We start from the raw sequence: 27164 nt of genomic DNA on the forward strand, positions 1-27164 counted from the left end.
CAGGAGAATTTAAAAGATGCTTATTAAGAGTCTTCTGGTTGAAACAATATTAATAATACAAGCACAAGCAATGAAGATACTAGTGAACAGATAATTTTTCAATGACTAGTACACATTATCAGACACATTAATGATATCAAAACAAAGGCAATAATGTGCCCTTGATATGAAGTGATGACAATGGCATTTACTTCTGTGGACTTTCTTCCCCAAACCCATAACCCCACTTTATTCATGAGGAAAACATCAGACAAATTCCAACTGGAGGACAGTCTACAAAATACTTGACTTGTACTCCTCAAAACTGTTATGGCTATCAAAACAGGACAGCCTGAAAAACTGTCACACTCTAGAGGAGACTAAGGAGGCAAGACAATAAATATAATGTCTCCTTGATGGGACCCTAGATAGAAAAAAGGTCATTAGGTAAAAACTAAGGAAATATGAATGAAGAATAGACTTTAGTTAGTAACAGTGTATTAATATTCGTTCATTAGTGTGAAAAGGTACCATACTTCTAAAAAAAAATAGCAATATAATCAGGTATAAAATAGTTCAGCTCAAAATGTGTAATGGTATCAAGACCACTTGAAATACATATTTACATTCACTGTTGATGATGAACACTCCACCCTAAGTGTATATATAATGCTTCAGATATTAGCTAATAAGACATGTTCAGAATTTATAAAATGATAAACATGTATTACATGGGTGAAATATGCACCCAAAGCTTAGATACCACAATTCTAAAAAATGATGAGTAAATTAGCTAGATGTGATATACTGTTCATACATCACCAATTACTTATTGAACACACTAAATGTCAGGTGCTAGAGATACAAGTATAATCGCACACTTTCTTATTCAAAGGAGCTTATAATGTAGAGGTGAAGCAGACAAGTGAAAGGGTAATTAGCACTCCGTGTAATAATGAAGAGGGGTGAATGCATACAAACTGCCATAGACAGAAACTAACAGAGTCCCATGGCAGCACTAGGGCTGAGAAAGAGACACGGAGCAGAGAAGGTATCTAGGACAAGGTGCCACCTAAGCAGAGTCTAAAGGGATTAGAAGTTAGTCAAGCTAAACAGGAGGAAGGTGTTGTAGACAAAGGGATCAGTATGTACAGTCGTCTGGAGCTACATAATCCAACAGAGTCGTCACAAGCCAATGTGACCTGGGCACTGAAATATAATTACCGTAGAATACAAGTTCTTCATTTTTGTTTTATTTACATTTAAATTTAAAAATGGAAGCAGTTCAGCATAGTTAAGATGTCATTTCTCCTGAAGCTGGTCTCCCTAAGTTTCAGAAGAATCACTCTCCCTGATGCTAGGACTTTTACAGCTACAGCAAATGAGACAGCGTGTTGGAGAAATAGACACATAGACCAATGGAACAGAACAGAAAATCCAGAAACGGACTCATACAAACATGTCTAATTGATTTTTAGGAAGGCGCAAAAGAAATAAAAAGGAAGAGAAACAGCCTTTTTAACAAATGGTGCTGAAGCAAGTGGACACCGATAGGCCAAAAAAAGAAAAAAGAAATTTGAGCTAATCCTCACATTAATTCAAAACAGATAATGAGCTTAAATGTAAAATGTAAAACTATAAAACTTTCAGAAAAACAAAAAAATAGGAGAAAATCTTCAGGACCTAGGAGTAGGTGATGAGTTCTTAGACTTGACACCAAAAGCATGATCCATAAAAGGAAAAAATAAACTGGACTTAATTAAAATTAAAACTTTTGCTCTGAAAAAGATCCTGTTAAGAGAATGAAAAAGTACAGAGTAAGAGAAATATGTGCAAACCACATATCTGACAAAACACTAGTTTCTAGAACATAGAAAGAATTCTCAAAACAGAAAAATCCAATTTGAAAATATGCAAAAGGCATGAACGGACATTTCACCAAATACAGCATACAGATGGCAAATAAGCACATGAAAACATGTTCATCAGTAGTCATTAGGAAAATGCAACTTATTACACAATATCACTACACACTTTTCAAATAGCTAAAATAAAAAATAGTGACAATAAATGCTGGTGAGGATGTAGAAAACTGGATCAATCATACATTATGAGTAGGTATGTAAAATGGTAGTTACTCTGAAATACAGTTTGGCAATTCCTTTTAAATGACTTTACCAAATACCCTAGCAACTGCACTCTCAGGGATTTATCCCAGAAAAAATAAGACATTTTCATATAGAAGCTTGTATACAAATGTTCATAATTTTATTTATAATAGCTCAAAACTACAAATTACCCGAATGTCCTTCAATGGATAATGTTTAACAATGGTTACACCAACTTGGTACATCTATACCATGGAATACTACTCAGCAATAAAGAGGAATAAATTGTTGATACAAAAGCAATTTGGATGAACCTCAAGGGAATTATGCTAAGTGTAAAAACAAATGTCAAAATGTTACAAATTGTATTTTATTTATAATTATATAAATTGTAAATAATGGATTTTTTTTCCTAATCCTCACTGGAGGATATCTTTCTATTGATTTTAGAGAGAGGTAGAGAGAGAGAGAGAGACATCGATGTGAGAGAGAAACATTAATTGGCTGCCTCCCATGTTTCCCAACAGACCCGAAACCTGGGTTTGAGCCCTGACTGGGAATCAAACCCATGACCCCTCAGTGCACAGGACAATGCTTCAATCAACTAAGCCACACCGGCCAGGGCTGAATAATGGACAAGAGATAAGTGGCTGCCAAGGATTAGGGATAGGGGTGGGGGTTAGGGGTGAGGTTGGCTACAAAGGGGTAGCACCAAAGAGCCTTGAGGTAATGGTATAGATCTGTACCTTCATTGTGGTGGTGCTCACACAAGCTACACATATATTACATAGATGTATGCACATACACACACAAGTGTGTTTATAACTAGTGAAATATGAATATGCTTTGTGGATCTTAAACAATGCCAATTACTTGGCTTTGACTTTGTACTCTAGTTATACAAAATATAAACATTGAACAAAGTTGGGTTAAGACCCTCTTGTACATTTCTTTCCAATTTCCTATATATCTATAATGAAGTCAAAGTAAACTTTTTAAAAGAGAAATGGAACCAGCATAAAACATTTTCCCAGTAAATACTTTATTGTTTGAACAGGAAACATTGAACATTAATAGTTGTATTGTGAAAGGTATTGTTGTATTGTACTGGAGGAGGGGAGTACAAACATTACTTCTAGAATTACACACAATATTACCAATCTAGTTATTGTCGATGATGGACACAGCTTGGATGTTTTTCTAAGCAGTAATGTAATGTGTATTAGAATACTTCATGCAAGACAGATACCTATTAATTGGCAATTAGGTCAAAATACTTATTTTTGAAATTATAATTAAACTTAAGTTTAAAAATATGTTTGAACAAATTTTTAAATGCAAAAGAAAGGTATATTATTGGTACAGAAAGGAGTAGATGTAAAAGCTAGTATTATGACCAAAATATTGAAAGACTGGAAGGAGGTATCACAAATTTCACATTAAATATCTGCAGTTTCATCGGGCACAGGGAGCTAAGAAGGCTGTTTGTTTTTGTATTCATCATTAATGTATAGCCACTCAGCTCCAGATTCACCCAAAGCCCGCAAAATGGACCTGGGCCCTTTAAGTATTTTTTCGTTGCCAGCTGGCACATGTTAAGCTTTGTCAGTAGAGGGCACAGGAGAGACGCTGCAGCAGGAAAGGGTTCTGCCGCCTCATTCTGGTGTGCTGAGGTGTGCAGAGCTTTCTCCAGCACGGCTCCTGCAGCACTCAGCTCCCTCTGTGCCCAAAGCCCAGCAGCCAACAGCTCCCCTCTTCACCCCCCGTGATGTCTCCAGTGAGACGCCTGCCTATGAACAGCTTTCCTTAGCACCCTTGGGTGCTCATTTCTGGCAAGTTCCAAATGGCAGATTTCTAGCCAGTGTGGCTCAGTGGTTGAGTGTCAATCCATGCACCAAGAGGTTGCCGGTTCGATTCCTGGTCAGGACATATGTCCAGGTTGTGGGCCTGATCCCCAGTGTGGAGCATGCAGGAGGCGGCCAATCGATGATCTCTCTCATCAATGTTTCTATCTCTCTCCCTCTCACTTCCTCTCTCTCTAAACACAATAAAGGGAAAAAAAAAGATTTAAAATAAATTAATTAATTAAAAAATGAGCAGAGGGCCTGAATAGGCACTTCTCCAAAGAGGACATACAGATGGCCAGTAGACCTACTGAAAGACACTCAACATAAGTACTCATCTGGGAAACGCAAATTAAAAACACAATGAGATATCACCTCACATATATCAGAATGGCTATCATCAATAAGTCAACATACATAAGTGCTTCTAAGGATGTAAAGAAAAGGGAACCCTTGTGCACTGTTGGTCGGATTCTAAATTGTTTCAGCCACTATGGAAAAAAAGTATAAAGGATCTTCAAAAACTAAAATATAGAACTACTATATGACCCAGCAACTCCACATCTGGGTACTTATCCAAAGAAATCCAAAGCACTAACTCAAAAAAGTTTTCTCAGTTAAAGAAGTCAGCAATTCAAGCCTATTAACTACAAAATATAACTTTGAAAAAGCCTAGAGGCAATTTAAAGAAAAAATTAAATAACAATACCATATTGTAGCACAGTATTATAAACAGCTAAAAAAGAAAGTACACATTAATATAGCCCAAGAACAATTATTTCTGTTTACTTTCTTTTAGTAATATTCATATAATTACTGTAAAGTAGGTGTCATTGCTTTAAAGTGACAGATATATGTTACATTTTTTTTAACTTTTTAAAATATGTTTCTATTGATTTTTTTAGAGAGAGAGGGAGAGAGTGAAACATCAACGTGAGACAGATACATTGATCAGCTGCCTCCTGCACGCCCCCTACTGGGGATCGAGCCTGCAACCCAGACATGTGCCCTGACCTGGAACTGAATCAGGACCTCTCAATCTATGGGACAACGCTCTATCCACTGAGCAACACTGGTGGGGATTTGAAACTTATTTCTGAAGACCATTTTCATAAGGAACTATTTTATAGTTCTATCAATAAACCAAATGTATAAGTCAACAAATGTACATTTCAAGTATATATGTGTACATGCTATGATTTTATTTTAGTACTTCTTTACTCCCAAGTGTTCCAGTTTTGACAACAAATTATACAAACTAACAATATATAAGAAAAATCATGTGAACATTGAAAAAGGCTAAAATGTCACTAGTTAAAAGTTAAAAATGTCATGTTATACCCCCTTTCTTTTCTTAACTAGCTAATCTAACATCTAGTGTTTAAAAAAGGAAGAAAAAACTTGGACTATTTAAGTTTTCACAAAATTTCCAAATCTTTATTTTGATCTTTTCCAGGTCATCACTCATATAATTCAGTATTTTCACAATTAATCTACTGTACCTATGTAAAAGTTGTATACGCTTTAAAATTTCATGAAAAGTATATTTGTTTTAATAAGAACCACAAACACAACAATGCATTTGGTAGCTATCTGCCTTGCAATATTGTGAACTCTGAAAAACAGAGATTATACCTTGTGAATTTTTTTTACCACTATCAATCTTCAGTGTCTAGGGTGGTATATGAAACATGGTAAGTATTCAATAAATATATACAGAATGAATGAATTTCTTGAATAAGGACAGACAATTCCAGAGAAGACTTGACAGTGATAAAGCAGGCCATGGACATTCAGGAGAGCATGAGATGGCCACTCAAAATTATAGGTAAATTAATGCAAAGAATGTATGTTATATCAATTCCTTAATTTCTAAAATAAAGTACAAAGTCCGCATGTTGGGTTTCATACATTTATTTATAAATAATAAATTAAGTGCCCTAAATTTCCCCTAAACTGACTTATTTAAGAAAAAATACACTTACCAAAACAATTACGTAGAACACTATTCAGGGGAAATACATAAAACTTTCAAAAGTGGGTTAAAATTGCATATAAGAAATAGAGAAAAAATGGTACTCTATTTAAAAATTAGTGAAAACATTTAAAATGGCAACAATATATCTATATCAGATAATACAAACATGAATATTACTAGTTTGAAAAGACAGACACTATTTCAGATGAAACTGAAATAGTTTTCTTTCGTCTTTCCAGATACAAGGATCTTCTGCCATCATGTGGAAAGTTTTGAAATTACACTTACACACAAAAACTTCCTGTACCTGACTTATTTGTTTCCCAATATTAGAAAGGATGAATCCAGTTGTAAACAAGGTAAACATTCGTAGAATTTGGTAAAAATGATCATGCACAGTTGCTCTTAGCTTCTCTCGTCTTTCTAACAGAAAAACGGTGTTCTTTATAGCGTAAGGAAACAGCACAACACTCATTTACTTTTTTGTGTTCAAGACTTAGCAGTTATGACTATTCTGAGTCTCTACCAGGTTAGGAACTTAAATTCCCTAAATACTCTTTCTTTATCTCTCCCCCACCTTAGGCACTTAAAACACTCTATTAAATGAAAAAGAAGCAATAATATGAAGTTGTTTTAACTTGTTCTGAGTACTTAGGAACCACAGATGCTTTTTATAAAGACCAAAAGCTTATTAATAGCTACATAGCATAATAATAATAATAATAATAATAATAATAATAAACTAAAACAGTTATTCATACATTCACATGCCTGGTGACTTGATAGATAAAAACATGAGTTAAAGTGATTGGGATAAGCCTAGTAGCCTATGAAATACACTGAATTCTCATATATTTATGAAATACTATTTAAGAATTCCCTTAATTAGGGTAAATACTTTTGCTTAAACTATTATCTTATTTTTTATCCTCACCTGAGGACATTTTTACATTTATCTTCAGACAGAGTAGGAGGGAGAGAGAGACAGAGAGAAACATCCATGTGAGAGAGACACATCAATTGGTTGCCACATGCACGACACCAACTGGGGCCAGGGACAAACCACAACTGAGGTATGTGCCCTTGGCCAGAACTGAACCCAGGACTCTTTGGTCCACAGGCCAATGCTCTAACTGCTGAGCTATACTGGCCAGGGCTAAACTATTAATCTTTATAAAAATTATAATTCACACATTTGATTGGTTAACTTCTTTAATTCAACTGTGGTCATCAGCATGTTTGGTCTTCAACCGAAAAATATTCACACATTTTTTTTTTTTTTAGGAATAAAAGATTTACTGAGTATCTATTATAAGCAAAACACTGTCTAAGGAGCTTCAAAGTGCACCAAGAAGATAGGTAAAACATAGTTTTTGTCGTCAAGAAACTTACCATCTCTACTTGTGCCAAAAAGGATGTACATAAATACCCAGAAGACAATGTAGAAAGCATTAAGTACAAAAATAATTTTAGGAAAGTAGATGACATCAAGTTTTACTATTCACTATAAGCCTTTGCTGCGGGGTAGGGGTGGGGTGGGAGAGAGCACGGAGCGCATACATGGTGATGAAAAAAATAAAATAAAGAGTTGATAGTAAAGGATCGGAGCTGTTTTGAAAGACATGTTAGGATTTAGCCATACAGAAAAAGACAGGAAAACATTTAAGCCAAATGAGAGTCAAAACAATTTAAGGCCACATTCCGAGAAGAACGCTCAGTTGAATGTGACTGGAACACGGAAGATGTGACAAAGAATGTTGAGATTTAGAATAGGAAAAATACATTCGAGTCATATTTTGCACAATTTCAAACTCCAGATTAAAGACAAGTTAATGTGAAAACAGTGATGGTTTTTGACAGGGCAATAATAATATGAGCAAAGTTGTGCTTTATAAACTGACAGTTAAAAGAGACTAAAGGCAAGATTATTTATGAAATTACTGCAAACATGGAAAAGTAATGGAGACAACAGGTCACAATTCTGATACATAAAAGGAAACAATCAACAGAATTTAGCAACTATTTGGATATGGAAGATAAGTGAAGGAAGATTTAAGAATAATGAAATTACAGAATTTGTTTTCAGCACCCTCCAAGCTCTTTTCTAGAATTCATGCCTCCTTCCTCTCCCACAGAGAGCTAAAACAGCTAACATTTATTGTGAAGTTACTACGTGCAAGGCAACAATTATGTGTATATTATTTAATCCTTAATCTTAGAGGTAAGTATTGTTGGTATTCATTCCCATTTTACTGATGAGGAAACTGAGGTCTGGAGTGGTTAATCAAATTATGCAAGGTCACATAGTAAGTGGCTGGATACTAACCAATGTCAGATAATTATTAAAGTGTTAGCTGATAATAGTTTAAAATTGAATCTCTCATAGGGATAATATTTTAAAAAGAAATTAGCAGGTGTGGCAGGTGTGGTTCAGGGGACTGAGCATCATCCCATGGACTGAGAGGTCCCGGTTCGGTTGCCAGTCAGATCCCATCAGGGCAAATGCCCAGGTTGGGGCTCAATTTCCAGTAGGGAGCATGCAGGAGGCAGCCAATCAATGTTTCCCTCTTACACTGATGTTTCTCTCTCTCTCTCTTAAAAAAAAAAAAAAATCAATAAAAAAACTTTTTTTTTTTAAAAGGAGCTAAAAAGGATTCTCAAAAGGAACGGCAAGTGACAGAATAGCTGTATCAGGTAGAGAACTGCCCAATCATGGTAAACTCAATGGCTAAGGGAAAGAGAAGCATTCCCCTGTATCCACACTGCTCATCACCTGCCCCACTGCCAAAAGATCAGCGTTCTCAACTACTGCTCTTTAGGGTACGAGTCTCATTCTATCTTATACAGACTTGTAGCCCACTTATAAACTCCTTAACAACACTGACCCTGTGTTAATCTCTGCATCCCCTGAAAAACAGTAGGCACTGAATGAATGAGTGAACAAATAAACTCAGTTGGGCTGCTTCTGTCTGGTCCTCCCTGGCATAGTGTGACCAAAATCCTCACCAGGTCAAGGCCTACATTTGGAACAATACCTCCATGTGCCACCTTGAACTCATCACTGAAACCTCTGCTCCTGATTCTTTGCTTCCTTTCCAATTTTTGATCTTAACAATGTCTTCTGAATTATTCCTGACACTCAATTGTGAAGGCCATGGACAAATGGCTGGCCCTACATATATTAAAAGAAGTATTTCTCCTGGATCCTAGTACATTTCCAAGGGCTCTCTACCCCACTGACTTCTTCCTCAGTTATCAAGGAAAGGCTTTGGTTTCCATGGGCTCTGACAGTACCCATGTTGAATCACCAGAGGGTTCTCCTTTGACCGACTATCCAGCAGGCTGCACAGAAGGTCTGAGAGATGGGGTCAAGTTCCCAATGCTGTCAGCTTTAATTTGTATATACTTTCCCAGAGAAACAATGTAACAAATAGTAATTAGCTCCCAGACAGCCCTGCACAAAAAAGTCTATTTAACCACAGTGCAGTTAAAGTATTACACAGTGACAATTACATTTTATGTTTTCATTATAAATCTACCACATTTATGTTATATTATGAACTAAATGTCTGTTTATGGTTAGTTCTAGTTAACAATGTTTCAGAATGCAAACTAAAAGAAAGGTGAATTATCACTAGTATCTTCTCAGTATTAAACAGAACTTAATAAACTGGTGGGGATCATCAAAGTACAGTAAGTAGAAAGCTAACAAACACATAATTAAAAGCAACACATATCTCCTTCTACAGCTACACACAAAGATAAAGTAAAAATTTAAAAAGGAACACATACCAAATCATTAAGATTTGGGATTCCAGTTATGCTTTCAGAAAAGGAAAAACTACTAAATTTTTAAACTTTGTATAACTTCGCACTAGCTTTGTTACTAAGAAAAAACAGTTTAAAAATATACTGTGCTTCACCCTTAACATATGAACTCTTGCCACCCTTTAATTTAGAGTGTTGAGCATATTTTGATAGCATTTAATTGAACAGAATAGAACTAAAATAATCTGGCTTGTCTTATCTATCAAAAGTGCCAAATCTGAATTTGTTCTTCACATTAAACAGAAATTAAATTTTCTTCTTTTCAGACACATGCATTGACATTTGTAGGCAAACCCTATTTAAAACAAATTTGATGTATGCAAATGCAGGTTTACACAAAGAAACAAATTATGGGCTGAATATTCCCTTTACAAAAGGATTCACTAAAGAATTTCTTTAAATAGTAAGCCTCCTACTATCCTTAAAATACTGTTAAATTTTTAAAAATCAATTTATAAGCAACTTTTCAGAAATAAACTCAGTATAAAAGTAGTTACAAAACTACCAAGCTTCAAAAGCTTCTACTATTACAATCTTTGTCCCAATAGCCTGACAAATCCAGCAGATGAAACTAATAGATTAACTACCATAGCTGAAAATGGCGTAGAAGTGCATATTATAGCCCTGGCCAGTGTGGCTCAGTTGGTTGAAGCATCCTCCTGGCAGGGCACATACCCAGGTTGCAGGTTCAATCCCTGGTCAGGGCACATGTGGGAGGTCACTGATCGATGTTCCCCCCTCACATCAATGCCTTTCTTGCTCTCACTCTGTCTCTTCCTTCCTCTAAAATCAATTTTTTTTAAAGAAACGTATAATTGTTTTTAAATATATACTTTTGTAACTATCCTAATAATAATCATGAAACCCAAGAACCAAAGAGCCCAGAACCTGCTTTGCCTTCTCTGTGGAGACAAGCAGTACAGAGGAAGGAGAGTCCAGAGGTTCCGACCATCAGTGTTGCAGGGCTTGTAGTTTTCTAACAAGTCTCTGAGATGGAGAAGACAGTGTCTGGGAAAAGAAAATCCCAATCTGATGATCTAGAACCAGAGCATTCTGGACCAACTAAGGGAAGCAGGGAGGAGCCTGACGGTGCCAGGTGGCCATTACTGGGGGACATCTTCCTGTTCTGTTCAGAGTTCCACCTAAGATCAAACTCACAAACCCGGCATGTCCACTGACCGAACAGATAGGGAGTCATCTGATAGTAAAAATGTAGCCTTACAATGTAAGGTAGTGAGGCTGAAGGAGACATATAAAAAGGATTTAGCTAAGTCAGGAAATCTGATGGTACAAATCAGACAGTGTCGCCTGGAAAAAAAGGACAGGAGGAGGGGAAGGGGATGACAGTTTAGAAAAGAAGAGAGAGAACAGTTTAAGGAAGAGAGGTGAATGGAAAAATAAAACAAAATATCTATCCCAAAATTAATTCCAGAGTAGGGAAAGCACCATAATATACCTCTTTGAGGTATCTCTGACTTCATTAAATTACAAAATCAGAATATAATCATATTGCAGTTTCCAAAAGCACCTAAGAAATTTGAAATAATTTACATGAATAGCCAAGGATGTTACAAGCACCCTGAAACTATGTGAAACTTGTACATATTTCCAAACATGTAAAATAAGTTTCTTCCTCTGTGCATCTTGCTCTTAGCCTTGCAAAGGCATGTAAACATGTTCATTGCATTTTTTTATTAATTTATTTTTGTTAACAGATGTTTCTCCTTTTCCCCCCATAGACACCCTCCTCCCATTCATAGCATTTTTTTAAGTGGTGTTAACTAGGATTATTAGTTAGAAATTCTGAATTCTCAGTTGCACATATCTACAGCTTATAAAATGAATAAGCAACAGGTAAACTATCAAGGCCGGACCTGGGAAGTGTGAGGCAGTGATAAGGTGCCTTAGGAAGGGTCGTAGTTTAGACTGAGTGCTGAGGCCAGGCCCACGGACGCTGCGAGCCCATGCTGGGTGGTTTTGTATACATACATGCATATACGTATTTGCTGTGCCATCTGCTGCCAATCTTAGTTTTGGTGGAGAGGGGTTCCTGTGAGACGTGTATAGATTTTTTTTACTCAACAGGATACTTTTTTTAAAAAAACAAACTACAGATCTCTTCATCTTCAGAAAAGAGTCACCACATCGAAGTCCAGAAAAACTCTGCTACTTAAACATACAAAAAAAAAAAAAAAAAATAGCAGAATGTTGCATATTGTATGTTTATAATGATGAACTGCTTTTTTAAAGAAAATAAACCACATATATATACATATATATTTTAAATCTATTCAAAAAAAGCATAAATATTTTACTGTTTGAGAGCTTAGAAATCAAAATGCAAGTTTTAGAAATGCTTCAAGTCCTAGTGATTTAGGAGTAAAGAGCAAAACCGTGTAAATAAGATAAATATAATCCTCTCTTGGGAATTAAGCTAGTTAAATCTACACACAATGAGAAGTATCAGAGTTCTCTCAGGCCCTGAAGACAAATTAAGTAGCTTAATCAATTAACACATTAATAATACTTTGACAGATAGAAGGTGCTTAAAATAAAAATAAAGGAGTACGAACGGGCATATCGCTAATATGCGTTCGGCAGCCTCCAAGAAAAAGGAGCAGAGAAGCAGGAGGACCCGCGACGTTTTCTACTGTAGACACAGTGAGGCCTGATGAAAATCTCTCATGCCTACCATTTTCTGTTATTTTAATTCCATGTTTACCAGGCAACCTTCTAAACACTAATTCAGCTTCCCAGAACGCTTAATAGTAGTCCTCAATTCCTTAGTTACAATTCTGAAGTCAAAGAAGTTTCAAAAAAACAAACAAACAAACAAAAGCTCTTTCAGAACTTATCTGGCAGCAAATCCTGACCTAAAATAGACATGAAGCCTTTATTTGCTGTACTTAATATGAAGAGGCAAATGTTTCACTGCAGAAATATTAATGTATTTTATTACGGGGTATACCACCCTGGATTCCACTGGGTGTTTCTTAAACTGCAGTAATATGCCTTATTGCCTTTCTAAAATCTAAAAAATTCTGAATTTTGAGACATATGAAGGAGGGTTTTCTGGGTCCAAATGTAAATATTCTGACTCCTGGAAAAGGAGAGCCCTCTTCTCCAGCCCCAACCCCCACCCACAGAAATGAGTAAATCAGCATTCTGATTTATACTTTAATAGAATAAATAAATGTAGTTAGTGTATATCTGATGCCAATGTCCGATTGTCTCTGGGTACAGGTAAAGTCGAATTCCAGACCTACAAGATCAATGACCAGGATTTATCATCACTATCCTGAGTGGCACACATCGACCTAGAATTTCTTTCCTACGCCTACTGATTTCCAAGCCACCAAGTGAGCCTGTTTACCAGTCTTCATCTTCTCTGACTGACCTGCCAGAAGGCAAACCAACAGTTAACCAATCTCCCCTCCCAACCCTCCCTCCCTCCCTGTCAGCCTTCATGCAACCTTGTATAACATTTAGAAAAAGATGAAAAATTAAAATGCAATCGATTTTTAACAGTTATTAAGTAACAACTTAATTTTGATCAAATTAAGTTATTGGAGAATGAGTGAATAGTATTTAAGTATGACCTCTAAGAAATTAAACATAAGATTCTTTAAGTTACTTAAAAAGACAATCCTATACCAGATGGATGGCCCAGATGGTTCTTTTCTGATCTCAGTTTAGAGCCCTAAAGATTCTAAATATGTCTTCTAGTGGTTAGGTAAAAAGGAATAAAGTTTACTTTTGAGTCTACACATTTTTTTCAGCAATATTTATAGTTTTCAATGTACAGTTTTGTACATCCTTTGTCTGAATTATCCCTAAGTATTTCATATTTTTTATGGTATTTTTAAATTTTAATTTCCAAGTTTTCATTGCAAGTATACAAAAATAGTTAATTTTTGTATATTAATCATGTATCATACAACTTGTTAAACTGACTTTCTAATTATAGATATTTTTGTGTGGATTCCATCAGATTTTCTACATAGATAATCATATTGTCTGTGAATAAAGATGATTTTATTTCTCTCATAGCAAGTATACAAAAATACAGTTATTTTTTGTATATTAATCATGTATCATACAACTTGTTAAACTGATTTACTAATTACAGATATTTTTGTGTGGATTCAATAAGATTTTCTGCATAGATAATCACATTGTCTGTGAGTAAAGATAGTTTTATTTCCCTATTTCCAATCTGGATGCCTTTTATTGCTTTCTTATCTTATTTCAGTGACCATTTACAAAGAAATCATATCAAATATATGGCTGACATCATTTATTAAACATGAAGAAGTCTAAGTTTAACTGACAAAATTTAAAGGGCAAAATTAAGAAATATATAAGGTACTAGGATATGACTCTCTGAATGTGTCTGCTTCAAGTGTTTTGTGACACAAGACTGGTAACAAAAATACTGAGTATATCCAACTGCACTTTCAAAATAACGTCTACTGGCTTTCTTATAATTACTAAAGGAACACATAACCTTTGCAGAGAATCTGGAAATTTTGAGGTACAAGGAAGACAATTTTATATTTAATCCTATCACCCAAAGATAGACACTGTTTACATTTCATTGTATCAGCAACAGTTTTCCATATCATGAATTCATCTAAAACACCATTTCTTTTTTTTTTAATTTATTTATTTTTGTTACAGATGCTTCTCCTTTTCCCCCTACTGATTCCTCCCTACTCCTCCCTCCCCACCCTTTCCCCAGCTTTGTTGTCCATGTCCATTGTTCATGCATACATGCATATAAGTTCTGTGGTTTATCTCTCCCCCACCACCCCCTTATCTGGGGATTGTCACTCTGTACCCCACTTCCATGTCTCTGGGACTACCCCATTCCTCAGACTGTCATGTTCATTATATTCCACAAATAAGTGAGATCATATGATACTTGTCTTTCTCTGTTTGGCTTGTTTTGCTTAGAATACTTTCCAGGTCCCTTCATGTCATCTCAAAGGATAAGAGATCTTTCTTTCTTATAGCTGCATAGTACTCCACTGTGTATATGTACCACTGCTTTTTTATCTATTCGTCTACTGATGGACATTTGGGCTGTTTCCAGATCTTAGCTATTGCAAATAGTGCTGCTACATGGGGTACATATATTCTTTCTGATTAGTGTTTCAGGTTTCTTAGGGTATATTCCTAGAAGTGGGATCATTGGGTCAAATGGAAGTTCAATTTTTAATTTTTTGAGGAAACACCATATTGTTTTCCATAGTGGCTGCACCAGTCTGCATTCCCACCAGCAGTGCACTAGAGTCTCCTCTTCTCCACACCCTCACTAACACTTGTTGGATGATTTATTGATGGCAGCCATTCTGACAGGTGTGAGGTGATACCTCATTGTTATTTTAATTTGCATCTCTCTGATGATTAGTGATGTTGAGCACTTCTTTATATGTCTCTTAGCCATTTGTGTGTCTTGTTTGGAGACGTGTCTATTTAGTTCCTCTGCCCATTTTTTAATTAGGTTCTTTGTCTTCCTTTTGTTGAGTTGCATGAGCACTCTATATATTTTGAAAATTAACCCCTTATCTGATATATCGTTGGCAATTATCAGATAAGGGGTTAATTGCCAACAATATATTAAACACCATTTCTAATAGCTGTATATTAACCCACCCATCATATGGCTATGTTATTTCTTTCTTATTCCATCATTGGACATCTATACTGCTTTAAATTTTTCACTATGGCCACACACATGAAGCACAGCAATTAACACTTTTGTATATAAATCAGAGCATGACCTCTTACAAGGGGTCCTTTTGCCCCTTCTTTTATTAAAGCTATTAGTGTTTCCCCTATCCAAGCAAAATAAGTTCTTTTTATACTAAGGCGATCAATCACATATCATATTAATCCCAAATATACGCTATTTGCCTTTTTATTTTAACTGTTTTTATTTTATTTTATTTAACTTTAATTCAGAAGACATGGATTTTATGTAAATTATAACTATTATAAAGATAAATAAAATGTGCTGTATTTTTATTACCCATTCTATTAGTATTGTAACACATAACCCTAAAACTAACAGAAAAGATTAAAGAGAAAAATCAGTGGTGCCTATGAAAAGTGTAAATTGGGTTAAGCCATTTGATAATTTTTTTTTTTATCCTCACCTGAGGACCTTTTTTTGCATTTATCTTCAGATAGAGTGGGAGGGAGGAAGGGGGTAAGAGAAAGAGAGAAACATCGATGTGAGAGAGACACATCGAGTGATCGCCACTTACACGACCCCAACCAGGGCGAGGACAAACTGCAACTGAGGTACATGGTCTTAGCGGGAACCAAACCTGGGACTCTGGTCCATGGGCCTACGCTCTAACTGCTGAGCCAAACTGGCCAGGGTGCCATTTGATAATTTTAACTCACCTCCTAATAAAATTATATCTTGCAGGTAAAAGAGAACGTTTTGGTCTATCCCTAATTTCATGAAGGGTAAAATATTATTTCCCCTACTAAGACAACTGCGGCCCACAGAAACCTTCCAAAAATTACACAGAAAACATATATGTGCCAGACTAGTACAAGAGTTTAACAGTTATATCACAACTTCCATTCTTATTTCATTATTGGGGGGAAAAAAATCTTTGAGAGAGAAATGTGTGCCAATTAGCATCTTGGGTTAATAAACAAAAATAAACCATAACTTAAACATTTATAATGCAAGAGATGTGAGAGATAAAAATTTGATTAAGAAGCTGACCTTTCCCTTTAAAAAAAGTACCCAAAAAAATAAAAAATAAAAAATCAAATATACAAATAAACTATAGCAAGCAAACAAACATAATTCAAAGAAAAAACCTTTAATCATTTTACACTGTAAAAAGTTAATAGCTTTTGGACATTTAATTTCCAAAAACCTTAACTAGACTTTCATGAGGTAAGAGCACAAGATTTTTGTCTATCTAGCTATGTGACACTAAACAAGTCATTTTATTTGTATAGGCCTTAGTTTCCTCATATTTTAAATGAAAGAACTGCAGATCTCCAGCCCAAGATGGCAGACTGAAGAAATCACAGGATCTTCTTATTTCCTCTCCCTTCCCAAACCCCACTGAATTGATACTAAAGAAATTTGTTAAAGGGGTAAATAGAAGGATTAGCAGCCAAGATCGTTTAACCAATGTTTTAAGATGGAAAGAGGAATGTAACAAAACAGCTCAGAAAGAGGAAGCCAGTTTAAAATACAAAACAGAATTTAGCTGAAGATAAAGCCAAACTGGCAGAACCAAGTGAACACAAACACCAGGCAGGTAAGAAATCAGAAGTGAAAAGCAAATCCAAGGGAGATTCATTGGAACTCTGTAATCCTAAAAGTAATTTGTCAATCAACAAGCCTACCTCTAGGCAGAGTTCTCAGTCAGTTCTTACTGCTTTACTTGGAAATATGGACAGAAAACCAAATTCACAAGATATTTGAAACATAAAAGAGACCAAAATAAAAATGTAAATGTCTCCAAAAGAAAAGATAAATTAAGAAATAAAGACTATATTGCTCTTTATTATAAGCCCTCCTATATCAATTAATTTTTAACCCCTCTATATACATAACTTTAAGTTTAAGTGAATTAACTAAAAAAAATAAGTTTACTAAAGCAATGTAAAGCTCCCTTTCAATCAATTCTAGTACTCCCTATGTAAAATTTCAGACATTTATTCTTATTATGCAACCAAACAATATATTTATTTCATAAAAAAGTAAAATCAACATTATACATAATCTTTTATCTTCTTAAATTCTGTGCAAAAATTTACTTCAAAATGTTAAGACGTGTTATATATACATACACACACCCCTATACACACATACAGATCTGTTTTAGAACCACAATCACATTGATATTGATATTGTCATATTGATATTGTCATGCTATTACCATTATTTTAAATCTGTAAATTCCAATAAATTTTAAATCATTTAAATAAAAGGAACATACCTCTATGTTTTAGTAACACAGTACATAAATTAAATATATTCAATATTGATAATCAATAATGATTCAATATTGATCAAATATTGATGATTTTTAAAAAACACCTTTAGGCCCTGGCCGGTTTGGCTCAGCGGTTAGAGCATCAGCCTGTGGTCCCAAGAGACCCGGGTTCAGTTCCCACTAAGGGCATGTACCTCGGTTGCAGTTTGTCCCCGGCCCTGGTTGGTCGTGCGGGTGGCAGCCACTCGATGTGTCCCTTTCACATCGATGTTTCTCTCTCTCTCTCTCTCTCTCTCTCCCTCCCACTCTACCTGAACAAAAAATTGGAAAAAATGTCCTCAGGTGAGGATTAAAAAAAAAAAAAAACACCTTTAGTTATTTTATACATAAGCATTATTATACTATATCTCATGACACCAATAAAAGTTACGTGTTCCTAAATAAAAACATCTTAAAAGCTTCACTAAAAATCCAGTGATCTCACTTTATTTGTGAAGTATAGTGAACAAAACAAGGTGATGAACAAAACAGACCCAGAGACACAGAAGTGGGGTTCACACTGACAAACTTCAGGGCAGGGGAGAGATAAACCACAGAACTTATGCATATAAGCATAACCAAAGGACATAGACAACAATTCAGGGCAAGGCGGGAGCGGGAAGAGGGTGTCAATGAGGGTAAAAGAGAAATGTGTAACAAAAATTAATTAAATAAATAAAAGTTTTTTTAAAAATCCAAATGCTTCAGAAGTGGGGGGAAAAAGAAACATACTATGTTCTAAGGATACACTGTTTCACGTTGTCTCCTTTATTTCTTTCCAACCATTGGTTAAGGACCACAATATGGTTAAAAAAATTTGAATGGTAAAGTTTAATGTGGAAAACATACATGTGTGACACATCACCATTCAATAAACCGTCACAAAAACACTACACTGAGTAACAAGCAGAATAAACAGTACAACTGAGAGGTCCCCAAATGACTCGCTCATACTTGGTAGATATATCCCCCACACACTTGATCCATCTACTGAACAGAGAGGTAATTCATTCCTTTTCTCCCCCAAGCTAAAATACAAACTACAAATCATGATGTTCAAAAGCAACAAAATGAGGTCCCCAAATTAGGTAAGAGAGGCATACAATTATAAAAACTGCAAAATACCCATCCAACTCTAATTATACTAAGTTTAAAAAACTCTAAATATAGGTGACATGCGACTTAATCATACATTTTTTTATCTGATGATCCACTTCAAAGTCATAAATAAGAAAAAGATGTCCCATGTGAGTTACAAATGGATGGTTACATTAAATTTGAAGCACTTCCTCCTCTCTAAAACAAATACAAAATGAAACAAAAAAGCAACTGTATGAGATCTAAACTATCATACAAATCTAAGAATTAAACATAATCAAAGCGGAGAAAAGTATGCTCCCTTGGAGAAGTAGTTAGGAACAACTGAATACAGAACAGAACAGTTCCAGCTTCATACTACCACCTTCATTCTCCTCACTCATACATGTTAGTGGCCTATCTCTAACCACCTTCCCCTGTGCTATACCCAACCTGGGCACTTCCACCCACACCTGTGGACCACTAGCTACAGATAATTAATTCCAAATCTCTATCTCCAGCCACAGTCTCTCTCCTGGGTATAAGACCACTATATATCTCAGGACATCTCTACTTGACTGCAGCACTAGAATTTTAAACATAAAATGCACTACTCCCATCTGCTCCTCCTGTATACCTACTCTGGTTATTGGTATCATGTTCTAAAACCTGAGAGATACCCACTCTATTTCCTCTCCCCTCACTAATCCTTTATCAGTCACAAAGTCAAGTCCTATTCTACCTTAAAAAGGATAACATCAAAATCCATACACTCCATTCCCAATACCTCTGCCTTGGTTCAGGAACAAATACATTTTGGATTCTCTCCTAAGAGTTCTCCCTACCTTCAGTCTGGCTCATTCTTCCATCATTCCTTTATATTGCTGCTAAAGTAATCTTTCTAGAATATAATATGAATAATTTCCACCCCTGCTTAAAATCTTTCAATGATCCAAAATAAAAACTTAATCCTTTGCAGAATATCCTGTCTCTTACTACCTCTTTAGCTTTGTCTCTTCCTAATTTCCCATATAACATACTAAGTTCCAAACACATCACTGCAGATCCTGGGGGAGAAAAAATCATACTGTTTCTTACCTCAATAGCCTCAGAATATGTTATTCCCTCTTTCTAGAAAGTCTTTTTCTAAACACTTTCAAGTTACTTTGACTTGCTAAGCCTCATCTCGGATATTGCACATGGCCTTCAACTTTCTCCATTCCCTCCTTGCTCCCTCAGCAGTTAACAGACACCCGTTCATACTACATTATAATGCTGGGTTCTATTCTACTACATTTTGAACACTATGAAAATAAAAGACAGTTACTATTCACTTTTGTGTCCCACACGAGTAGCACTTTACCTGGCAATATTAAGTGATAAATAACTACTTATAGACTATTTAAGCTTTTTTGGTTTTTTCAGAAACATAACTTCCACTATAAACATCCCCCAACAGACACGGAGCAAAGCAGCTACTTAAGAAAAATAACAGAAACCAGTGAAGAAAGGAATAGACATAAACAAATAGGACAGAAGAGGGAAAATTAAACACATGGTGTCTCTTCAGAGCAGCTCCTGGGAGCTCACTGTTTTCTACTCTGTGTCTCACATTCTATCACAAATATGTTTTACTTGCTATTTGATTTTCAATGCTTATTCTGATCTCCCAGAAAATAAGCGGTGAGAAGTTCTTCTCTCCACAACTGGGTAGACACAGAAAGAAAAATTGCAAGCATTACCTAAATCAGCTATGCTTCACAACTGAGCATAGTTAAACTTTAAAAATGCCACAGTAAGACTCCTGAGGTACCCAAGCCCAATTCCACTTCTAAAAGTTGCCTCATAAAAGACTTGAGAGCAAGATGACAATGGATATTTTACCAACCAGTTATCAAACATTCTTCCTAACAGATTCCCAATATCCTGAATTTACAATCCTTCTCTTGTGGTAAGGAATTATATAAAATCATGATTCACTCTGTAAATGTGCATCTACATTTTTATCCTAAAGATAAAATTACTTTCCTCCTACCTACTCCAACTGGTCCTTGAACAGAAACTTCCCCAGCTGAATTCCCTCTATTTGCCACAGTTGTCCATGATCACAAAGGAATGGAATAGAAAACTCTACTCCTAATACTGAGGCCTCTGACATTCCCAATCCTTCCCCTTCCTTTTCTCCAGGGGTACCTAACTTTGCCCTTTAATTAAAACAAATTCAGAATCCACCAATTCATAAGTAGTTTTAGAAGGGTGTGAGAGAATCCTGGAAACCAAACTCCATGTAGCATAGTAAGTCCACAATTATGTCCCTCCCAACCAGTATGCTATAAACATAAGTATCAAGCTTATGTACCTGTAACTCAGATAACATGTACCAAGTTTGCAATCATCAGTTGTGTCGCTCTCAGTTACCTTGATATAAACATAAGCATGAAGTCTGTAACAATACTCAGATAACGTGTACCAGGTCTATAGTCATCATGAACCAAAAACAATAGAAACCCATGCCATAACTAGTAGCATCAAGTATAACAATCATAAATCAGATGTTCTGAAGAACAAATGGGGGAAAACGACTTAGAAGGCTGAACAAGGGACACCACTCTTTGGTATCCCTGCTCCAGCCAGGTTTTTCTCCCCTCCAAGTCACTAAAGTCTTCGCTAGCCCTCGTCCTTAGAAAATAATAAACTGGCTCTCTTGGTAGAATCCACCCTACTTCTTCTAATTCCCAGGCTTAGACTGAACAGCCTTGCAACCACAAGAATTATTTTATCCAAATAGGTTTAAATTTATCTTTACCCAGTTGCCAACTCATTAACTACAGGACCCTAGCCCCACGGAGCACACTTTTCTTCGTTACAAAAAAAATAAGTAAAAATGCTGTTATCAATTAACAGGGAAGAAAGGACAATGCTTCCCTACAGAAACATCGCCAACTAATACAGGAGGAAGGAGGGAAACAGTCACCACTGAAACACAACGGGCAAGTTCCAACAATCAATGCTAAAATTGGTTGGCAAAGTTGAAGGAGAAACAGGGTATCTGTATAGCCTCACAGTATTTCCCCCCAAATATGTATTAATGTCAAAAGGGAAAATAGTAACTTTATAGCGGAGAAACTTGGCATATATCACCTTAACCAGGTGATCAGTTAACATCAACAGTAATAATGAGTCACTGATATCATGTGCCTGGTATCCTTTCCAATAATACCTAACACCAATCTAATCAAGAGAACACATCATATAAACCCAAATTGAAAGGCATTCTACAAACTGACCAAAACTTTTCAAAAAAGTGTCAAGGACATGAACGATAAGAGACCGAGGAACTGTCATAGACTAGAAGAAATTAAGAAGACAAAATGACTAGGATCCTGGATTGGGTCCTGGAACACATTAAGAACATTAGTGGAGATATGGGCAAAACGTGAATAATGGCTGTGGTTAATAGCTCTGTAGCAATGTTAATTTCTTAGTTTTGATAATTGGTTATATAAAATGTTAACATAAGGAGAAGCTGAGAGTAGGATGTATGGGAACTCTGCACTGTCTTTATAACTTCTGTTAAGTCTAACATTATTTAAAGAGAGTTCAGAAAAAAAAAGAAAGAAAAAAAACCCTTAATTCCTGATACCAAACCTCCTAGGTCTAACAACACATTTTTTATTTAGTCAGTTTTTTAATTTAGCCTCTCCTCCAGCCTACCAATAACATATACTGAGTTCCTATTCTTTCCCCCAAAAGCTTCCAAGTTCTTATACTTTAGGACCTTTCAAAGTGCCTTTATTTCTTCCCAACACAGAGCTAGACTGACTCTCCTTCCTGTCCTGCCATAAACTGACATGGCTTAAAAGACGTCACTTAAACACCTTAATATCTTATAGTATTATTGCGATGAACAATTTACGAAGTGCTTTTAAATACATTTAATACAAAAATTTAGAGGTGTATATTGTAAATACTGTTATTACTTCACAGATAAGAAAATAAGACAAGAAAAATTAAGTGAGCTGATATTTAATAAATGCCAGAACCTGAATCTGAATCCAGTTTTTCTAACTCCAAGACCAAGTTACCCTATTAAAAGACATCAGTCTGCATTTAAAAATATTCAACTTCCATAGCCCCAGGCAGGCTGATTACTTCTGATGCACGATATTTAGGAAAGTTCAAAATTTCACCATGGTCCTAGGGCCCCTCTTACAAGCTTCAATGATTCTACAATCAAGAATTCTGGGATTCGGTGACAAGGGTCTGTGTTTACCCTAACCTTTATGATTTTCTAAATACAGACTTCAGTCATCTCTTCAGCCATTAACACTTTAGGCTGAAGAACCGCTTGCCTTTGTTCTTAAACAAACACTGCTTCGTGCTTTCAAACACCTGAGAAATGTCGTTCTAATCTCCAATTCCACTCCTTTCTTGATATTTGCAAATCAGAACCAGGGGAAACCCTGCACGGCTCCACCCCCACAAAATACTCAGAGTATCTTTTTCTTCACTCAAAACAAATGGTGGGGGCAGTCACGGTGCTAATCCCTAATGCACGTGTCTGTTTTAAATGTAGTGCAATGATGCAGGGCAACGTAACAAAGCAACTTTTTCACCTGACTTCACTGACCAGCATTTTTCCTCTTTCAACGCGTGTAGTCACCCCCGGCTTAAGTGATTTATCAGTCAACTGAGAACATTAAGACCCAACAAAAAAGCATGAGGTTTGGTTTTGTTTTGTTGTTTTTAAATAGTAATTATGAAAACAAGCCTCTAAGTCTGAAAACACAGAGGTAATGAGAATGGTTTAGAGGCGCTTGCTCGCAGGCCCAGGAGGGGACGGAGCTCTGAGCACCTGCGGCGATGGGCTGTTTTGGGGCCTCCGTCCTCACCCCGCGGCGCCGGCGGGGCAGGGGCGCAGGTGAAATGAACGCTGAGGCGGATGCAACGGGGACGAGGAGCCGGGGGAGAAACAGCGGGCTCCGGGGTAACTTCGGGCAGGACTTCCGAACAGCTCCGCTCCGGCTCGTGCAAACGGAGCAGCGGCCGCGGCGTGGGCCCCGGGAGAACCGGCGCGGCGGGCGGCCTCTCCCAGGGGCCGGCCGGGACCCCTCCGAGGGCCCCAGGGGGTCGCAAAGCCAAGGGGGCAGCCACTTGCCTCCCATTCCTGCAAGAAACGCCGGGCCTCGTCGGGACCAACCGCCCGGTGTCTCCGGAACTCGTCCTTCACGTACTGGTCGCCCAGGGCCTTGAGGTCCGGGGGCAGCGCCCGGTGCAGCAGCAAGATGCGCCGATACAGGGCCCGGACCCGCGAGACGTGCGCGGCCGGCATCGCGCGCGTGGGCCGCAGGCCGCGCCTGCGCACAGGGACGGCGCGTGCCGGCTCCACGCCGGGCGTCCGTGAACCGGAACACGGGCGGAAGTGGGCGCGCGAGCTTCCTCCGGTTTGGTGCGCTCTGAAAGCGGGACCATCCGGAAACCCGCGCGGCGGCGGGCGGAGCGCGGCTGTCGTGGCCGCGTCCGGGCCAGAGCGCCCCAGCCAGCGGACTGGCGTGGGCTGGTTGTCACCCCACAGTCACACTCCGTCGTCTTTTACCCGTATCTTCCTCCCTTCTCTCCTTGCCCAGGCGTGAGAAATCGTTCGTCGAGATCAGCCTCCTCCAGGAAGCCTTCCATGCTCAGCTCGGCCAATCTCAGGTTTCTGACCGTGTGCCTGCACTCTGCCAGAGGGAGCAGAGTGGAATTAATCTCTCCATCCAGAGCCACCGACCCACTACTTTGCACAGTGCTCTGCTCCTAATTCGTCTCCCGAAGGTGTGGCCCTTTTCATGTAATTCAAATGAGCCCTGAGTCAGTTTCGTTAGTTCAAGTCAAATTGGCTGCAAAAAAAAAAAATCATTAGGAAGTCCTTTTAAAGTGCTGTTTCCAGGGCCTGGACGCTGGAGATTCTGATTAGTCTGAGATGAAAAGGTAGAAGCAGAACGTTTACAAATCTCCACCTTTTGCGAAGGTGGTGATGCGAGTGTGACCAGTTTCCAAAGTTGACAGCAACGTGGTCTAGTTCTTTCCCATCGCACTTTTGGTCCTTCAGCAAATCCTGATGGCTCCACTAACAAAAGATAAGCAGAATTCGACCATTTCTCACCACTTCCTCCACCACAATTGTCTCTCTAACTGGATATTGTTGGGTGCCTGCTTCCGGCCAGGACCAACGTGGGTCATTATCCACCTAAACTGTAAATCAGGTGTCACTCCTCTGCTCAACAAAATCCTCCAGTGGTTTCTCATCAGAGTAAAACCCAAAGTCTCTCCACCTCTTAGGTCTGTAAATTTTCTCCCAGTGTGTTGTTCCTAGTTAGGCAGTTCTGGCCTTCTAGTTCCTAGCTCATCTTTGAACAGCCCAGGCACACACTCCCAGCTGAGGGCCTTGGTACTTGCTGTTCTGCTTGGGATCCTCTGCCTCATATATCTCCTGGGCTAACTGCTTTATTTCACTCAGCTCATTACTTCAGGCCTCCTCCTTTTGACACCCTCCCTGGCAAGTGCATTTGAAATTGCAACATCATTGTGCCAAGAGCCCCTAACCCCCTTCTTTGCTTTATCTTTCTAACACATATTTTACTTATTTGCTTTTTATCTGTTCCTTTCCACCACAGAATAAACATTTCATGGGGATAGAGATTTTGTGATTTCAGGTGACCTATTGGTGATGAACGGACAAAAGAATGGGAATATCTGAGATTCTCTCCCAGACACTAGACTTGTCTGCAAACCTTTTGAAAGACAAAGATACATACCCTTCTACCAAGGACTTACTCATTTTATTATCCTATTCAGGGCCTACCACAGTGCCTTACAAATAGTAAGCACTCTAATATTTATTACCTTGAATGGACTTTTTCATTTTGCTTAAATTTAGGAAAAATATTTATTTAAAAGAACACAGAACATTTTTAAAAAATGAATTTAATTTGGTATTATGACAAACCACATTAATGGCAAGGGTTGAATGGCAGTGCGGTTATTTACTTCAGGAAATTTTTTCTAACCATACTTCATCTCTTAATATCCCTGTAAATTGAAAATTAATTTCTTGTTCCAGTTTACTTTTTTCTGGTTTCCTTTGGGGTTAAAGTACATGTATAATAAATACTTCTTTTAGAGCCAAAGTTCTTATAAAAATGTGGAAAAAACATTCTGCCAATGAATTAATAAAAAAGTAACAATAAAAGGAGTAATTCAGCCCAAAAGGAGCAGAGAAGGTCCACAGAGCATTGGGCAATCAATGCTCAGAAATGGCAAATGATGGGTGAGAGAGAAGCCAAGACATAGTGGTGTGGTTATGCCTTGAGGTAAAAAATCAAGTAATAATGGTAAGAATAATAATAGGTGACCTTTATTATTTTTTTCAATGGGCTGGACAGTGAGTTATGCCTTGTAGACAAAACTTTCTCTTTGCCAAAACTTTCCACTGACCTTCCAATTTAGGCTGACCAGTTTTTGTCTTGTGGTCAAAAGAGCCGTGAACTGAAAATAAGATCTGATTTCTATTCCTTGCCACTAATCGAGGTCAGTACACTTCACGTGGGCCTTTCCTTTATCCTTCTTCTATATGTTTCCTTTCCCTCTGTGTAATTCAACAAGTCACTCAACCACTCTGTGCCTGGGTTTTCTCACATGAGCTGGGTTAGGTAAATCTCCTGCCTTCCAACTCTACCAGTGTAATCATGATTTCTCCCAGATTCCCTTCAAATTTTTCTTTGAAAGTGGAACCAGATACATATCCACTCTGAAATAACTGCTTTGAAAGATTTTGTTTAAGAAGAAAGGGGAACCTCTCAAACCTTTCTGTGGAGCACATCACCAAAGCCTCTCAGGGCACACAAAATATAACCCCCACAATATAGCAAGCCACACCCATAGGGAAGACCAGCACAGCACTGACAACTGGAGATGGAAGAGGCTGCTAGAAAAGTGTTTTTAACAACCAGAGAGAGAACTTCGAGGTCAAAGGAGATAGAAATCAGTGAATACGAAGAAAAGCTGAAAGGAGGAGAAAGAAAACGCTTGTGTGGAACATAGTTAATTGTTTCTTCGGGTTACGCCTTAGTCTCTGCATTAATATGGGAGAGTCTTGCTTGCAAATAGCATTAAAGCCTTTCCCTCTGCAGCAGAGGAAGGACTGATGAATGGGAGAGGCTGGCGGTGAGATTTGGAAACTACTTTGTCTTTAGGTGGAAACAATGTGCCCACAGGCTTGGCTTTGGTGGCACAAGTGGCTCAGTTTTGAATTTATGGTTATTAAATTCCAAATTCGAAATCACCAAAAATA

General features: G+C 37.4%; 1 protein-coding gene across 1 annotated transcript in view; it reads right to left on the reverse strand.

The window, feature by feature from the left end:
- Positions 1 to 24176, reverse strand: part of SDHAF3 (succinate dehydrogenase complex assembly factor 3) — a 57707-nt gene extending 33531 nt beyond the window's left edge. Inside the window, exon 1 of the mRNA XM_036247076.1 lies at positions 23991 to 24176. Within this exon, the coding sequence (XP_036102969.1) occupies positions 23991 to 24164 (174 nt within the window). The 5' untranslated portion in view covers positions 24165 to 24176. The remainder of the gene's footprint in view (positions 1 to 23990) is intronic.
- Positions 24177 to 27164: the final 2988 nt, after the last annotated feature.

Source organism: Molossus molossus, unplaced genomic scaffold, assembly GCF_014108415.1.
Source record: "Molossus molossus isolate mMolMol1 unplaced genomic scaffold, mMolMol1.p scaffold_m16_p_7, whole genome shotgun sequence".
In the NCBI taxonomy this organism is placed as follows: Eukaryota; Metazoa; Chordata; class Mammalia; order Chiroptera; family Molossidae; genus Molossus; species Molossus molossus.